Below are 18,385 nucleotides of genomic sequence, written 5' to 3'. Positions count from 1 at the left end.
CTTGTTATTAGGTGATTGGAACGAACAAAAGTTAAAGAGTGATTAGAGCTATTTTGGGCAAAGTTAAATCATACTCACACACGGCAAAGTACTGTTAAAACATTCATGAATGGTGGAGGCAGCAGTCTATGGATTCTAAATGTTTTTAATTCCATGTTTTATATGGCACAGTAGAAAAAGAATCAATTAATGTTGGAAGCTGTATGAGCAAAAACCCCATTCAGCTAATTACACCCATGTTTTGACTAACAGTTTGCAGATGTAAGGGCCTAAGTAAATGATGCATGTTTATGCTTGTGGCACCTAATCCTCTGTTCTTTAATAAAAAGAGGCTGCTTTGAACACGCTCAATTTAGAATGGAGAAGCAGCCAGGTGCGAGAAAGGGTGCTTCACTTTCTCCCCACTGTCCACCTTTCTGCTCCAAAACCACCTCTCCTCTCCCTCCCCACCACTGCTTTGCACCCATGGGACTTGTAGTCCAAAACTTCCCCTTGGCACCAAGTTGGGGAAGGCAGCCACACTAGAGAAAACAGCAGGCTCCCATTGGAAGCAAACATGCTGCCCTGTTTACTACTGGCTGGCTTCTCATTGGGCCATCAGCTGTTTCAACTTCTGTGATCCCGGAAATGCTTTGAAATAATTTATTAGTGAAGGGTGGCATCTTTCCTGGCAAACTATTAACTACTAAACATTAGAAAAAGCCAGAATTCTGTTACAATTCCTCCTAGCAATACAGCAGGTACAAATGGCTGAACCAAAACGCCAGCCTTATCCAAGGGCTGGGTGAAGAGTTGCATTTGGAGTTGGTGTCAGCAGGGCCCTAACATCCATCTCTTGCCTTCTGCAGCTTTAACCGAATTGACATTCCGCCTTATGAGTCCTATGAGAAGCTTTATGAGAAGCTATTGACAGCTGTGGAAGAGACATGTGGGTTTGCAGTGGAGTGATTGGGCAACCAAAGGAAACAGATACTACTAGCTCATGGACCACCAAATCAAAAAGCTGTAAGAAGAAGCTTGCTGTGAACTTCTTTTGTCCAAAGCATTGCGACGCTTGGCAACTGGGAGAGTGGAGGCTGCTTCCTCTCCTTCCTTCCTGTGGTGGTGTTGGGGGGGGCTTTTGTTGGGGGTTCCCAACCATACTTTTCTCCCCTTTGTTACAAAAAAACCCCTCCCCATTTCCCCCCCCCATGTCCCATGAAACAAAAGGCAGCCAGGTTCAGCATTTGGTTTTGGTTACCCAAGATATTCTGCTAGACTCGTAACACATATTGTGATAAGGTCAATGACCTGTGGTCTTTTTTTATAGGAGTATCAAACTGTAGTTGAGTATCTTGAGATTGGTTTGCTGAGGACTTTCAACTGGTAGGTGTATCTGGATGTTTTGTCTTAATGCAGTCCTGAGCCCTTGTAGCATCCAGAAGCATCCTATAGAAACGAGACTGCCACCGGGATTCCAAATTGCACATTTCAGAATACCCATTACAGAACAGTTAGCAGGAAAAGGCTCCGTAGGTGCAGACCGCTGAAGGTTATTCCTTGAGAGGGAGCTTTTTGTCCAAGTGTGGTGGCTTGGCTCTTAAGAGAGAGGAACCCCGAGGAGTCCAAGCCATCTTGAATTGGGAGGTAAGTTTTCGTTCTGGATGCTTTGTACATGAGACAGATTTGTTCTGTGGACTTGCTTCCCTTCTGTGTGTGATTGATGGCTTATGTTAGAGAATGTGGCAGTGGGGAATGGGCCACATTGTCAGCAGCCTGAAAAAGTTTTCTCCTGACATTGTTTTTTCAGATTCTCTCTTTTTTTTTTACTTGAAACTGCAGAAATTCTTTTAAGAGGAAATAGCTAAAAGCAAAACTAATGGAACCAAGTTCCGTCGTTGAGCCACTTGGAGTGGAAAACGGCTCTGTTGAAAGATGAATATATAATAAAGATCTAACACAGGGGTTTTAAGCCTACAGATACTGAGTAACCCAGAGTATTGCTTTTGAACTCTTCTCCACCCTGACTTATATATTTGAAGCTAATGTTCAAGGTTGGTGTCAAGTCATTGGTTTCACACAGCTTCTCAGATGCAGGAGAATCAACCCTGTCAGGTTAACCAAAAGGCCAACTAGTAATCAATTGTGATTCAGTTCATAAGAATCCTCCCTCAAATATATATATATATATATATATATATATATATATATATATAGAGCAAAGATGCATATTAACAGTTACTTTGGACAAGTAAGGACATTGGGGTTCAGCCATGGGTCAAATGGTTCTTTTAGCTACAAGGATATTTCTGTTGTTCATTTTCATTTTCATTTTTAAAACATTGAATTTGATAATAGCTTTAAACTGTGATATGACAGATTTAAGTTAGATACCTGTCAGAGTCCTAAATCTTTTTTTCCTGTTGTTAACCGTAATTTTTTTTTGTGATGGACACATGAGGATTATATTTGAGAAAGGAATTCTTTTTATTTTGTGTTTTTTGCACCATGTGGCTAAGTGTTGGATTTTTTAGGTGAGCTAAGGTTTAACTTGAAATTGCCTTTTGAATCCAGGCGCACTTAAGGGACCAGTTAACTACAGCTAAGTTATTTGGGAAGAGAAGTGTATCAAGGAGGTTTGAGGGATTTGGGATTCACATATTTGGTTAAGCATCTTTGTAATTCTCTGGATAACAGAAATCTCACGATCTTGCCAAATGTCTGTGGAGATCAGATGTTGTTATTGGACACATTAGCCCTGTCAGTGGAATTTGAATGTACAAGGTTTCGTAGAGATAGGAACGTCACACGAAAAGGTTTTCACAAGTCCTTTGCATGCAAATCTGAGGTGTTGGAAGTGAAAGGTCTTCCCTGAGCACAGAGGCTGATCAGGTTGCCCATGTGAGATTAGCAACAGTTAGCAGTGGTGACTGTTCACCTGGAGGTGAATCTGGCCATGTGGTTTCAGCTTCTGTATGGTTGGAGCCCACACCACGCCAACATCATTTGAGATGGAGAAGTAAGCGAGCAGGTGGCCACCGATGTGGCAGGCATGCTCCGAGGGCAGCATGAGCATTGGCCCCGAGTCCGTATTCAAGCCCTGAGCATATGGCACCTCTGTTATAATAGTGCAGAAGATTGGGGGCCGTATCTCTCCAGGATATTCTTTACATTTCCCATTTTGTGTCACTGTTCCAACACCCAAGAGCCCAAACAGACTGTTTGCTGCATCTTAGCTTGAGGCAGCAGCAGCTGGGATCAAAGGAAGGAAGAAAGCTCTAGACCAAAGGTTTTTTTCCCAGGGTGCTGGCTAGAGCGCCACAGACCACTTGCTTCTGCTCAGGCTGAAACTTCCACATCTCCTCCCTGAACAAGAGAGGGTATAAAATATAAGTGGGATTCTTGCTGCTACAATCTGCTGAGCTTCAGCACAGTCTTTGCTGGAAGCTTTTTCGCAGTTAAACCATCCAAAGGACACACAACAGACTTGATGGTTTTATATTTTCCCTGCAGTGGTCTCTGGGTAGATTCAGGCCCTCCGGAACAGGGCTTGCAGCAAATCCATGGAAGTCCCACCCTAAGGCAGATGGAGGTGGTGGTGAAGGGAACAGGAAGCTTCCTACTCTTAACGCAACTGACTTTCCAGCAGTAGTACACCTTTCCCCTCTCCCCTATGTAGGAGGTGGTGAAAGGGCTATTTCAGTTGAGACAGAGGAACAAGAGCAGGGCTACGTGCTTCCTCTTCCCCCAAGCAGTTTATCACATCCAAAGTCTCCTTTAATCGAAAATCTCCAGTATGTTTAGCAGTGTAGGTCAGTGATGCAAATCTGCTTTTGTTTGTTTGTTTGCTCTTTTGTTTAGTTGCCCTGAAATGCATCATCCTTCGTTTATGCACTCAGGGATGTAGGAAATTGCCACTCCTTTTGTGTTACGAATTGGAAAGGTATGAGTGAGTAGCCCAAGGTCTAACCTGGACATATTGGAGCAACTTTTTGTTTCTGAAGAGGCTGCTTGCTCAGCATGGGGCGTGGTTTATGAAACCTCAACTATCATTCAGACGCCTCTTTGCCCCACTTCCTTAGTCCATTGCCCAGCATACTACACTGTAGAGCACAGAAAGTTTTCCAGAAATGCAGTACATATTTGTTCTTACTCAGTTAACTTTTTTTTTGTTCCTCAACCACTTTATAATGTATTTTTTAACTTATTATTTTGTAACGTCTTGTTTTTAAGTATTGCTGCTACTCCTTGTTACTCTTCTCACCATTTTTATTGCGAATTTTATTTTGTGAAAAAGTTGTACACTAATGTTCTTCATTTTATGTCTAAATCAAAGTATTTAAAGAAATACTAGTTCTATTTAACGTGGTTATGGAGCCAGCTGGAATAAACCGTGATTGTATAGCAGGCTGGGCCCAGGAGGTCATGTTCATTTTTGTTACATATGCAATAAACTCTCACAACTTTAAATTTGTGTAAAATCTTTTAAAATGTTTTCACTAGTGTGTTAGATGCACCAGAAATGTAATACTAATCATTTTAGCTTTCATTGTGAATAGGAAGCTACCTAATCCCAGGTAAGATTATTTGTTCCTTTTGACCAGGGCAGCTAACCTGGAGCTCTCCAGCTGTTGCTCACCTGCAAGGTCTTTTGTCATTGGGTGTGGTGACTGGGTCTCGTGGGAACTGGATCCCCACAACACCTGGAAGGTACCATGATGGCTTTCTCTGATCTAGGATAGTATTGCCCACTCTTTCCCACCACCTGCCCTGCAGAGCCTTTTACCTAGAGGTGCCTGGCACTGAATACGGGACCTCCAGCATGCAAAGCATTTTTCTTTGTCATTTAAGTCTGGCCCCTTTTTATATAGCATCTTGCCTGCTCACCTGTGAGAAGGAACAGCCTTGTAACCTGGCAGAAACATCCTTGTAAAATGATGGTGTTGAGCCACAATAAGAAGTGTGTGGAGTCAGGAAAGCCAGTTTTGTTTTGTTTTTAAAGAAACTGTGGATAGATTTGCAATCTGGCTCCCATGCTCTCCTTCCCAAAAGCATCCTGCCGCATGATGGCTGCCCTGAACATTTCCTCCCTGCTTGGAAACAAAGGGGTATGTGGACTTATAACCAAGATGCGCCAGAGCCACGTGCTCTTCCAAAGCCTGTCTTACGGGCACATGGAGAGTAATGATGGTGCTCCTTCCTAAACAGCAGACTCATTAATACTCCTTATGGGTGTTCTCTTTTTCTTTTGGGCTTGGAGGAACAGAAAGTCTTGGCCTGCCTCCTCGCTGGTTCTTCTCCTTCCTTGGATAGAACAAAGAGTGCCCTTGTGCCCAGGTTGAGACAGCAGGCCCTGGCAAAGCTTGTCCTGAGCAGAAGCATTTGCCTGACAGTGGCATGCTGACGAATCGACTTGGACAAAGCTCGCCTGTCCGGCCGCTTGCCCGTAACCATTACGTTCCCTTCCCCGACTCCACATGTGCTCTCCGAGAAAGTTTTGTACTTGCACACTGGACATGTGAGCTGGATGGGTTGCACGTGTCGTTTCTCAAGAGCACAGAGTCTCCAACCTGCCAGCTCCTGCAATTTCCCTCACGCCGACTTGCCATTGTGTTGGTCCCATAACCCCTGTGAATTGCGGAGGATCCTGGGAAGATTACAAAGATGCTTGCTCAGGGCATCAGCTCAGCTTGTTGGCAGGGCTGGCTCAAGGGGGGTGGGGGGCTCAGCAAGTGACCTTAGCAGGGACCCTCTCGCTGTGATGGTACCCAGCCACAGGTTTAACTAGTCATACACTCCCAACATTTGTCCGATGAAAATAGGGATGCCCTAAGGAAAAGTGGAACTTCCTGAGATCAAATCAGAAACTGGATTCTGTAAATCTGGGACTGTTTCTGGAAAATAGGGACCCTCGGTGGGTCTGCAGTGGAGTGTGGTTGTTTTTAATTTCTTACAGTGGTCTGGTGCAACGTGATATTGGGGCCATTGCAGGACAGTAGAACGGCCACACGCTGCTCCCATCACCAGGGAAGTCACTGCATGCCATCAGTGTTGGTGGGCCTTACTGGGACCCCAGCAGCTAATTCCTGCTGGTTCCTGACATCAGGTCTGGAGGTTGGGCTTCACTAGCAATCTCCTTGCTTTCCTTCTGCCGGCAGGTGAAGATCTTTCTATTCCAACAGGCCTTTGGGAACTCACTGCTTCTGAGGAGAGGGCTGGTGCTGTGATTTATTTATTATTGTCTGTGCTTTCCATGAATCTTTGATTATTACTTTAATTCTATTAGTACTTTAATTACATTTTAATGACTGTCTTCTCTTACGTTTTTAGCTTGCTGTATTTTATCTGTGTGTAAGCTGCCATGTGTTTCCGGGTTGGGGAAAAGGTGGGATATTATTAATAATCAGTGCTTCTTTCTGGGGGTACTCAAGGGTACGCAGTACCCAAACCTCCCCCCACAATGTTAAAAGTGTGCCACTTACTGTTACAACTTAATGCTAGGTACCTGCACCGTTTTTTCTTTAAAGAAGCCCAATGGTAATAATACAGTAATTTAATTTTTAAAAAGTTTTATTGGAAGTTTTCAGCAGAAAGAGAACAGAAATAAATAGGAACAACAAAAGAATAAATTATTAAATCCATGTGCCCAGTGGGCATCTGCATCACTGGGCTGAGCTGATTCAGAAAAACATTTACTCTGCAGGAGACCACAGCAGGTGAAGACTTGGCAGAGAAGGAAAAAGGCAAATAACATTGCATGGACGTTAATTTCAGTCAGCAAGAACTTCTGCTTTCCCAGCAGCCATCCATCAGCACAGGGAAATGTACCTGTGAGTGCTAGGGAAATTCTGCTTTTCTAAGATAAGGAATTGGTGTGCGCAAAGAATAAGAACCAGTCATTCTTTCCAGGAAAGAAGAAAGTGGGCTCCCCTGCATGCTGGCCATGCAAACCTAAAACACATAAGCGGGATTCCATTTTCTTTCATTTCATTTGTACCCCCACCTTCCTCCAAGGAGCTCAAGGCAGCAGAACTGATTCTCTTCCCCACCCTGGGCCTGTCTTGTCTCTCTCCACTCTCTCCATGGCATGTATAATTTTTTGAACTTAGAATCAGAGAATTGTAGAGTTGGAAGGGAGCACGGGAGTCATCTAGTCCAACCCCCTGCAACGTGGGGCTTGAACCCATAACTCTGAATCTTTTCCCCAAGGTGGGGCTTGAACCCATAAATCTGAGATTAAGAGTCTTTACTGCCTGTTGCCTGAAAACCCCAAACGCTGCAACCTTTCTTTATAGCGGGTATGCAAAACAACTGCTTTTTATATGGGGCAGGGTGCATCTTGGCTTTTGTATTGATAAGAGGCTGTCTTGTTGGGCATGGTGATTTTCAAAGTGCAAGGGGTCACGCCATTGGTCCTGAGGAACCTTAACCACCTGAAATCAGTCACGGGGGGGGGGGGAATGGAAGCAGGAGAGAATAGGCGGAGGTTTGCACTGCATGTTCTCAGGCAAGCAGAGTTTCCCCAGGGCATGTAAACACAGTGCGATTGTTTCAGTTAAACGTGCTCAGACTCTGCCTGTATAACCAAGGCACAATAGGCCATGGGAACTTGGGCGCTGAGCCAGAGACTTGACTGAACTACATGGATTTGGAGGACCTGTAGGGTGGCATTTCAGGGACTGGGAGGGAGGCAGTCCCAGACAGCAAAGGAGAAAGAGCAGCAGCTTCTGGTCATATTCTGCCACGTGTCACCAAACCTGTCTGGGATCCCTTTCCATCAAACAGTGCACATTGCGGCTGAACGTGCATCATTTCCCTGACTGAACTGATTGCACACCCGAAGCCTCGGAGATGAGGGGACGCTGTGCCTCCACTCCAGCTGCTGTTGGACTACAGCTCCCATCAGCCCTGATCATTGGCTGGTGCTGGTGGGAGTTTGTAGCCCGACAGCAGCTGGTGGAGGGGCAGCACAGACTCCCCCTCCCTGTCTTCAAACAGTTATAATGCGCTCCCGTAGCCCCGTGCAGTGTGTGCGTCATAGAGGAATGCATGTTCCTCACGTTGTGATCTTCCAATTCAACAGCTCCTGATAAGTTTCCAAGGGACCCACAGAAGCCCCATAGTGGACTGGCTGCAGTGTGGCACCAGTTCCTATCTCTGAGCCTGGCCTACCTCACAGGGTGGTTGCAAAGTTTAAATGGGCGAGGGGAGGACCATGACGACACCGCTTCTTGGTTGAAGTATGGGATGAAAATCTGATGCACCAAGGAAAACACAATTCAGCAACTTCAGATCATGGAAACTTGCATGTATGTGGGCTTGCACACAGGCGCCCAATTTGCTTCTGCCTATAAAGGATGTGGCCTTGTGCAATCATATTTGGCAGTAAATCCCACAATAGACCATGGTGGGGCTTATGTTTTGACCCATGATTATTCAGTCTCTCTCTCTCTCTCCCCCACACAAGCACACACACACAGACATCCCGTTCTCCTCTTGGATTTTCCTAGGCATTTACACATTTTCAAAACTATTGTCAAATTCTATGAGTGTGGAGGCCTTTTGCACACACAACTGTCCACACATCACTGTCCAAACGTTCTAGAACTGGGGGTTGCCTGATCTGGACGGGTATTTTGTATGTGTTTCTGTAGGTCCCAGCAGGCCAATCAAGTAGAGAAATTTGGCACGGGGCGGAGCTTCTTCCCTCAAGGTTGGTCGAGTGGCTGAACGCTTGTCCTCCTGCCTTGGGCTTTGTGGGCACTGACCCCTGCCTGCTCTGCCTCCTACTCGCTTTTTCACAAGAAGACTTCCTTGTTGCCGATTCCCTGCATCTGAGCCATGGCCAAGCTCTCTGTGTACGTGTGGCTTCCAGACCACACTGATTCCCCTGAGGAGCTCGTCTTGGGCTTGACCTTGATGAGGACAAGGGCGTTCCTCTGCCGACCCCTTAAGTACTCCTTGTAGTTCTTGGAGAGCAGTGTGTAGAGGAACGGGTTGATGCAGCTGTTGCTGTAAGCTAGGCAGGTCACGAAAAAATTGATGCAGGCCACTGTGGCGTTTGCAAGGCTGCCCGGCTGGTGGTGATAGACGCTGAGCAACTGCCAGAGCCAAAAGGGAATGAAGCAAGCCCAGTAGGCAAGGATGATGCTAAATATCATGTAAAGGACCTTCTGCCGAGAGCACCTCTTCATCGCCTTGGCACTGAAGACGGCTGCCTGAGACCTCCAGTAGGTCCTGGCCAACTTGATATACAAGTAGCAGATGACTAGGCCAGGGGCCAAGATGCTGGTGATGAAGAGGACAGTGAGGTAGACTTTGTAGGCCCCCATCTGCCAAGTAGGGTAGCACATGTGCTTGGTCACCCCCCCTTGGCTGCTCGTCCGGAGGTCCACGAGAACCATGGTGGGCAAGGCAAGGAGGAAGGACAGGAGCCAGACCGAGCAGGTGATGGTCCTCCGGTAGTCTCCAGGCCTCCTGAGGGAGTCCAAGGGCTTAACAACCGCCAGGTACCTCTCTGTGCTCATGATGGTGAGAGTGAAGATGCTGGCATGCATGGTGAGCAGGTCCAGGCCAAAGAGGACCCTGCAGCCCACATCGCCAAAGTACCAGTCCTTCACGAAGTAGGTGCAGACAACGAAGGGGATGGTGGCCAGGTAGAGGAGATCGGCCAAGGCCAAGTTGACCACATAGACGTACATAGAGGCAGACAGACGTACAGAGAGGTTGACAACCACCAACGTGTAGATGTTTCCAACCACCCCGAAAACGCACATGACGGACAGAGCGCATCCCAGCAAGGAGGTGGCCAAGAGGTCGCTGGCGTTGCCAAGTGCCCCGGGAGTGGTGTTGGAGGAACTGCTCCCATTCTCAAGCAGGCAGGACAGGTTGGCACATGGGCCCAGTTCCATTAGATCTGCCCCTTGCACTGGGTCAACATGCTCCACCCAAGTGGCATTTTTGCCCAATGCACAGTGCAAATGATTCCCCTCCTCGAGCGCAGCTCTGCTCTAATATATTTGCCAACCAGCTGCCGCCGCTCTGCTTCTACTGCCGACTCCACCACCTTTAAAACAGTTTGGTGCGATCAGATTCCCCACATAATTTTGCTGAGCAGGAAAGAAACCCACCGATGAGGCAGCTGCAAGAGGACAGGAATAGAAGGCTGCAGGTTAAAGTTTCAGAGCTCCCAAGTCCAAATCTTACCACGTTCCAGCAGGCAGGTGAAGGGAAAAGAGAGTGCCTTGGTTCAAAGCAACCTCCTTGTGACTGCCTGTCTTCCTGCCTTTAATCCTTCTGGGCAAACATCCAGTGAGCCACCTTTTGAGGGTGCCGGGCTGGCTCTGCACATCAACTTTATCATGTAAGCATTCAGGTTCTTTGCTTTGAAGGTTTTCTGCCGCCAGCGGTGGCCCTGCCTGTGCAGATCTCCCAGAAGTCAGGATGCTTGGCCACAGGTGAGCTGTGCAAGAGATGCTGCTTCTTTCAGAGGGAGAGAACAGCTGCTTGCCTTGTAGATGCAATGATGCAAACGGCAAAGAATCCCTGAGCAGGACACGGTTGTGTGGGCGGATTCTGTGCCGGCTGCCAGGGCCAGACCTTGCAAATGATTGGATCTATTGTGACAGGTGCACTCTCTCTCTCTCTCTCTCTGGGTTGGGAAGTCTATTCACTTTGCTGCAAGAGGTGGGAAGGGCCTAGGATTCTTTCTGACAGTCCCCTTGAGGTGGGGTTTCATCCTGTGCTGCTCAGGAAGGAGGAGGCACAGCCAGCAGCAGGCTTTTGTATCTTGGAGCAACAGGGCGGATTTTCTTTCCAGCTGCCTCCTTCCCTACCTGCAGGGCTGTGCAAAGGTATCTGAGGTTGCCCCCCCAACCCACAAACAGGATGTCTCTAAGTCATAGAATCATAGAATCATAGAGTTGGAAGAGACCACAAGGGCCATCCAGTCCAACCCCCTGCCAAGCAGGAAACACCATCAAAGCATTCCTGACAGATGGCTGTCAAGCCTCTGCTTAAAGACCTCCAAAGAAGGAGACTCCACCACACTCCTTGGCAGCAAATTCCACTGCCGAACAGCTCTTACTGTCAGGAAGTTCTTCCTAATGTTTAGGTGGAATTTTCTTTCTTGTAGTTTGAATCCGTTGCTCCGTGTCCGCTTCTCTGAAGCAGCAGAAAACAACCTTTCTCCCTCCTCTATATGACATCCTTTTATATATTTGAACATGGTTATCATATCACCCCTTAACCTTCTCTTCTCCAGGCTAAACATACCCAGCTCCCTAAGCCGTTCCTCATAAGGCATCGTTTCCAGGCCTTTGACCATTTTGGTTGCCCTCTTCTGGACACGTTCCAGCTTATCAGTATCCTTCTTGAACTGTGGTGCCCAGAACTGGACACAGTACTCCAGGTGAGGTCTGACCAGAGCAGAATACAGTGGTACTATTACTTCCCTTGATCTAGATGCTATACTCCTATTGATGCAGCCCAGAATTGCATTGGCTTTTTTAGCTGCTGCATCACACTGCTGACTCATGTCAAGTTTGTGGTCTACCAAGTCACTTTTCGAAGGTGCTCAAAAGTGCTGGCCGTGTGCTTCCGCATCCACATGGATGTGCACTAACAAAACCCTAACCCTGTGAGGGAAGCTGCACATACTGGTGCTTGTGTAACTGGTTTTACTTCCATGGTTTTTTTAATGGTTTCTTTTAACCATTTGTTTTAACTCCAAGCTGCCTGGAGTCCGTGTCAGGAGAAAAGGTGGGGTATACGGTAAACAAGTTATTATTATTTCTAGTAGTCCTACAGTTGAAACCATTAGTGCATTTAGAGTACCTTAGAGACCAACTAAGTTTGACATAGGTATGAGCTTTCGTGTGCATGCACACTTCTTCAGATATCTTCAGATTCCTCAGGTATCTGAAGAAGTGTGCATGCACACAAAAGCTCATACCAATGACAAACTTAGTTGGTCTCTAAGGTGCTACTGGAAGGATTTTTTAAATTTTGTTTTGACTACGACAGACCAACACGGCTACCTACCTGTAACTGCATTTAGAGCGTTTTTCACAGCTCTCCAGTGAAAGAGGTTCACTGCCTCTGTGCTCCCAACACCCAACACAAAGCAAATGCGGTTGGTTTGATCTCATAGCCCCACCTGGTGGCCACGCGGTGCAGGTGCCTACCGTAGTTATTAGTAGGGGGAATGTTAAGACAGGCAGACGGGCAGTCTGGGCGCTTGCACCCAATCCTGGCCCACCCCGGCTGCTGATCCTATGCTCGTTTACTTGGAAGCAAGCCAGCTCTGCTTGGATTCCATGGGATCCGCTTCTCCGGAGAAGGAGAGCTGGTGTGATCCTGAGGGTGGGGGGTCCCTGGCGGAGGGATGGGCAGAGGGAGTCCGGCGAAAGTGTGGGCCGCTTTGAGCTCTTTTCTGCAGGCCGGGACAGAAGAGGGCAATGGCGCCAGGCAGAAATCTGTCGGGTGCACCCACGGCCGAGAAAACGCCCACACGATCCTTGGGTGAAGGGCGGTATCTAAAGTTAATTAACGGTAATAATAAGAACCAAAACTGGAGGAGGAGAAGTGACGCTGGTTTCAAGACCATCGCCACCGCTTTGCTTGCATGCCGCCTTTCCACCGTTAGAGCCTCCAGGCGGATTAAGAGCCTGGAAACATATTTGACAAATATCTTTTTCTTTTTTTCTTTTCATATTTTCTTTTATGTCTCGTTTCCCCCCGGTATATGTGGGTGTAAGGATTAATTTATTTTCTTTTTTTGCAAGTTTTAAAAATGCAATAAAGATTCTCTCTCTCTCTCTCTCTCTCTCTCTCTCTCTCTCTATATATATATATATATATATGTATATATAAATAAACTGGGCATGTGGGTTATTATCCACTTTTCTCCGAAACTGCGTCACCGATTGCGTTCAAATTTGGACACAACATCCCAAGCGAATGTCCGAAGGCTCTTATAAAGTTTGCTAAGACAGATGTCACACCTGTGCCAAGTAAAACCCCATGTTTCAAAACACACCAGTCAGACAAAAATGCATGGTGGGAAAAGAACCAGGTTGCAAACCAGCACCCTCTAGCGGCGGCTGCACTGGTACTGCACCTATAAAAACTTCCCTCTCAACAGCACCTCGGCTCCAATTTACATACCAGGCCAGTGATGGTGAACCTATGACACGCGTGTCAGACGTGACACGCAGAGCCCTCACTGCTGGCATGCGCCCCATTTGCGCTGTTGTTAGTTCCCCCCCATTTGTTTTTTTAATGATATTTTTTATTGATTTTATACATTCAGAGAAAGAAAGAAAAATACAAACATACCACACACACACACACACACACACACAAAATTACACACAATAACAATACCTATAATCATTTTAAATTTCTTCTAACTTTCAACCCATTGTTTCTGGGACTTCCCCAAGTCCCCCCTAACTGATTTCCTTTTTGAATCTTCTTTAGCAGTTTCCTAATCATTCTTTTAAACATTTTCCAAAGCTATCCCATATCCTTACATCAAATCAACTATATTAAATTCATCTATACTTTCTTTCTAACATCTACTTTCATCCCTAATGCCTAGTAAAAAAAATTTTTCCCATAGAAATTCAAATTTTTATACACCAGAGAGTTTCCCTAAATAAACTTTAAACTTCTTCCAGTCTGCTTCCACCGTCTCCTCTGTCTGGTCTCTGAGTCTCCCCGTCAGTTCAGCAAGTTCATCTTCATCTGCCATTCTTCTATAGTTGGTAATTCTTGTTTCTTCCAATATTTTGCAATTAATATCCTTGCTGCTGTCGTAGCATACATAAAGTAACATCTTTTTTTGGGATTTCTTATTATTCCAAGTAAAAAAAATCATCTGGTTTTTTCATAAATTTATTTTTCAACACTTTCTTCAACTCATTATAAATCTTTTCCCAGAAGTTTTTTTTATTTTGGGGCACGTCCACCACATGTGGTAGAAGGATCCTTCTTCTTCTTTACACTTCCAGCACTTATTACTATGATTATGATACATTTTAGCCAACTTAACAGGTGTTAAATACCATCTATACATCGTTTTCATTAAAATTTCCCTTAATACCATACATGCTGTAAACTTAATTCCCTTCTTCCACAACCTCTCCCAATCTGCCATCATATTATACCCCACATCTTTAGCCCATTCAATCATAAATGATTTTGTCTGTTCGTCTTTCGTATGCCACTCCAGCAATAAATTATATACCCTGGAAAGATTCTTACATTTTGCCTCTAATAATTCCCCTATTTGTTCTCCTGCTCCTCCTACAGCTTGTCTCCGCTTGCTGTTAAAACCAGGATCCTTTTTTGTTGTTGTTGCTGGTAGCCAGAGATTGGTTTTTTAACCCTTTCTGTGCTGTTTTTTCCTAGCGCTTTGGCAGACTATGATTGGGTGTAACAACATTCGTTTTTTAACCCTTTCCGTGCTGTTTTTTCTGGCACTTTGGCACATTATGTCGGTGCTGAGTGTTAGTTCCAGCGAAGGTATTATTAGTCATTTATTTCTGTTCTCTTTCCCCCAAAAAAGCGCAGCAGCTTTGGAGCACCCCCCCAAAAGCAAGCAACTTTTGCACCCCCCCCAAAAAACCTCCAAAACTTTGGTCAGCAGCTCCCCCCAAAAAGCTCAAGAACTCTGGGCACTTTGTGATAAATAAGGGGTTTTTGGTTTGGTTAATTAATTAGTTTTTGGTTTATTAAATACAGTTATATATTACAATTATACATTTTTGTTATTTAAACTATAAATATCGCGAAATTATGTTTTCTCTCTCGAAGTGACACACCACCCGAGTTATGTTTGGTTTTGGGGCGAATTTTGACACACCAAGCTCAAAAGGTTGCCCATCACTGGACTAGGCCAAAGCCTTTACAGACCAGGCCAAATGGGGGTACTGACTCACCTGGGTGAGGGTTGGGGGGAGGAGGGGACGGGAGAGGTCAGGACACGGTGGGGCCAGTCACAGGGATGACCCGGGGGTGGGGGGAAGAGGGGGCGTGATATGTCATGGGTCGGGACAGGGTGGGGGGAATCACACGGATGAGCCACAGCAACGCGTAGCAGGGCCAGCTAGTAATAATAATAATAATATAAATAAATAAATAAATAAATAAGAGCCTGAAAACAGAGCTAACAAATGACACCCGTCACCGGCCAAAGGCAGGACTTCTACTACTACTCTTCCTCCTCCCTTAAAACACGCGCATCTCGGATCCACAGCAAACACTCGGATTCCGCGTCTTTTTCCGCTTCGCGCAAACGCGCACGCGCACTCTCGGGCACGGGGGGAAAACTCCTCTCCGCCCCCTCCCGTCTGGGAGGAGAGCCGGGCGTCACGTGACGCTGAAGGCCGCTGGTTGGCCGTTGCGTGATATCCCCCCCCCCTTTTACCTTTCGGGAAACTCTCTGATCCGCGCCTGGTCTCTCTGATCCGCACCTGGTTCCCCCTCGTCTCCATGGTCCCTTCGTCCCCGGCCCGCCCCTCGCGGTCACGTGGCCCCCTTCGCGCAGGCCGGAAGGAGGCCTGACAGGCCAGCCCCCCGCCGTTGGCGGCCGTGGAGGAGGAGGAGGCCGAGCGCGGCGAGGAGGCGGACGAGCAGGAAGCAGGAAGCGCCGCCGGGAGGGAGAAGCGGGAGACGGAGCGAGCGAGGCGGCGGGTGAGTGAGGGAACGAGCGAGGGGCCGGCCGGGGGTCCTCCGGGGTCTTCCCTCCCGCTCCCCCAGGGGCACCCCTCCCTCCCCTGCCCCGGTTGCTTGGCAACCGCCCCCTCCCCCCGGAGGCCCCTGCCAGGCCTGGGCGGCCCCTCCCCCTCCCGCTCCACGGAGGAATCCCCCTCCCCCCGTGTGCGGGGACGCAGAGGGCTGCTGCTGCCAGCCCGTGTGGGCGTCCCCGAGGCAGCTCCTCCCGCCTCGCCCCCCTCCGGCGCCCTCGTTCCCCTTCTTCCCTCCAGCCTCGGACTTGCCTCTTCCCCAGCTGCTGCTGCTGCTCATCCTCCTTTCCCGGCTGGCTTCGTTTCGCTTTCGCGCCGGCTGCCCCCTTTGCCTTCCAGGCAGCCCGAACTTCGGCGAGCTTGAGGTGGAGACAAGTTTTGCTCCTGCGCTCGGCCGGGCTTCTTGCTGCGGGGCTGAGCTCTCGCTTGGGGTTCCCCCTCCGCCTTCCGCGCCCCGGGCCTCCCCCCTCTTCCCAGGCCCCGGGGCTCCTGCTTTTCCCTGCCTTGTCCTCCCCCTGCTCTCCTCATCCTCCTTGGCTATGGCCATGGGCTCCCCCTCCCTCGCCAGTCTCCCTGGTCCTCTTCACCTTCTTCCCTCTCTAAGGAGGTCTCCTTTCTCCTTGGAAAGCAGCTCCTTATCCCGGCTGCCATGGCGTCCCCTCCCTGCTTTAGTCCTGTACAAAGTCCACCCACCTGCAATGGTTAATAAAGAAAAAAGCAAAGACAGCAGCACCCTCACCTGAACTTTTGGGGGGAGAGGGGATGGAGATGCCATGGTGGATTTGGAGGCCTTCCGTGGTCCACTGGAAACTGAGGGAGGGGAGAGTTGTTGCAGCCCCCTGTTCCTGCTTTGGGGACACCTGGTTGGCTGCAGTGAAAACAGGAGGCTGGACTACCCGGGTCGTTGGCCTAATCCAGCAAACTCACCTTATGTCCTGCTGTATGTTGCGTGTGGGAGCCTCTTCTTGCCAGCTTTGAACATTTGGATTTCGCAGAACATTTATTTGCAGCCGCATGTGTGGTGGTGCCCAGTTCCCCCAAAGTGCACAAATCTGAGAGGAGTGGTTGGGTTGTTGTATGCCTAAACCAGGGGTCAGCAAACGTTTTCAGCAGGGGGCCGGTCCACTGTCCCTCAGACCTTGTGGGGGGCCGGACTATATTTTGAAGGGGTAAAAGAACGAATTCCTGTGCCCCACAAGTAACCCAGAGATGCATTTTAAATAAAAGGACGCATTCTACTCATGTAAAAACACACTGATTCCTGGACCGTCCACGGGCTGGATTGAGAAGGCGATTGGGCTGGATCCGGCCCCCGGGCCTTAGTTTGCCTACCCATGGCCTAAACCCACCTGACTTCCTGTGAAACTCGGCGTAAACTCAGTTGTGCTTGTCCTGAGTAGACATGCATAGGATCATGCTGTTGTATTGATTTGGTACTGTGTGTTTGATGTTGCTTAATGGTGTTGCAATGTGTACTGAGTTTTAAAAGAGGCGGGGTCGCTGAGCAGCCCAACTCCCTTCTTTACCCTACATTTCAGCAATTGCCTTTTCCCCCATTTGAGATGTGCAGATGAGATTCTAACTGCCATGCCCAGCATGCAGGGAACATTGTGTCATGGCAGACTGCTGCTTCTGTGTCTTAGGGCTGTTCCATGCATGGCATTGCTCCCCAGAGCCACAATATCACAATGGGGCCTTCATGTTCAGGGGCAGCAGACTGGTGAATGCAACAGAACAAGGAGGAAGGGTTGCCGGCCTTTTCCATACTCGTTTTCACCACGGCATGTTTTCATACTGTGGGTTGACTGGAGCCGTGGGAATGGAATTGGGACCCCCTTATAAGATGTTCTATGTTCTGATTCAGCAGCCAGGCTCTTTTTAGACCAGGGGTTCCCAAACTACGGCCCCCGGGCCGGATGCGGCCCAATTGGCCTCCCAATCCGGCCCGCGACGACCCCCGCCGCCCGCTGCCGCCGCCTGCTCTTACGGCGCAGCGGCGATCTTCAAAATCGGCAAAGAATCGCCGAAAATCCTTTGTGCGCATGCGTATGGGCCTCTCCCGACCCAGAAGAGGTCATTTCCGATGCACTTCCGGGTCGGGGGAGGCCCATACGCATGCGCACAAGCGATTTTCGGTGATTTTTTTCCGACCGTGTGCGTGTGCGCATGCGCACGGGCGCGCACTCCCCCGCCGTCCGGCCCGCCGCGCAGCCGGCGCGGCGGGCACCGGCCCGAAGCCCGGTAAGTCTGGGGACCCCTGTTTTAGACTGTGGGAGCCTTTTCTTATATTGAGATCCTCTTGCTGCAGGAGGAAAAAGCACATGTGGAATCCTCCCTGGAATGTGACATGAGGGTTTGTTTCATGAGGAGTGCTGGGTAGTTGAGAGCTCTTTGCGCAGGGTAAGAGTTGCACCAAAATGACTAGTATGATGTGCTTTGAACACTTGGGTGCTGTGTTATTCACAGCCACCTCCTCCAGGTGGTTTTTTTTTATAAAAAAAAGTATAAACTACAGTGGTGCCTCGCTAGACGAATTTAATTCGTTCCACGGGTCTTTTCTTATAATGAAAAATTCGTCTAGCGGATCCCATAGGAATGCATTGATTTTTTATTTATTTATTTTGCCCATAGGAACGCATTAATTGACTTTCAAT

General features: G+C 48.1%; 3 protein-coding genes across 5 annotated transcripts in view; 2 read left to right on the top strand and 1 right to left on the bottom strand.

Annotated features, from left to right (window-relative positions):
• SMURF1 (SMAD specific E3 ubiquitin protein ligase 1) overlaps positions 1-4,449 on the top strand; it is a 50,965-nt gene extending 46,516 nt beyond the window's left edge. For both annotated transcript variants that reach the window (XM_035132191.2, XM_035132190.2), the window contains exon 18: positions 849-4,449. In XM_035132191.2, coding sequence (XP_034988082.1) covers positions 849-948 — 100 coding nt within the window. In that variant the 3' untranslated portion in view covers positions 949-4,449. The remainder of the gene's footprint in view (positions 1-848) is intronic.
• Positions 4,450-8,777: 4,328 nt separating this feature from the next.
• On the bottom strand, positions 8,778-9,890 carry LOC118092910 (urotensin-2 receptor-like). Its single transcript, XM_035131584.2, has one exon. It carries the CDS (start codon positions 9,888-9,890, stop codon positions 8,778-8,780), a length of 1,113 nt encoding a protein of 370 aa, XP_034987475.1.
• Positions 9,891-15,540: 5,650 nt separating this feature from the next.
• RNF216 (ring finger protein 216) overlaps positions 15,541-18,385 on the top strand; it is an 82,361-nt gene continuing 79,516 nt past the window's right edge. Inside the window, exon 1 of one of the 2 annotated variants that reach the window (XM_035130584.2) lies at positions 15,541-15,678. The gene's annotated coding sequence lies outside the window, so the exon portion shown is untranslated. The remainder of the gene's footprint in view (positions 15,679-18,385) is intronic. The other variant, XM_035130583.2, reaches the window with a different exon arrangement.

The sequence above is a fragment of the Zootoca vivipara genome, chromosome 14 (assembly GCF_963506605.1).
Source record: "Zootoca vivipara chromosome 14, rZooViv1.1, whole genome shotgun sequence".
In the NCBI taxonomy this organism is placed as follows: Eukaryota; Metazoa; Chordata; class Lepidosauria; order Squamata; family Lacertidae; genus Zootoca; species Zootoca vivipara.
This window is presented reverse-complemented; position numbering and strand designations above follow the sequence as displayed.

Excerpts from the sequence above, each read along its gene's own strand:
- LOC118092910 (XM_035131584.2), bottom strand. The coding sequence starts at position 9,890 with ATGGAACTGGGCCCATGTGCCAACCTGTCCTGCCTGCTTGAGAATGGG.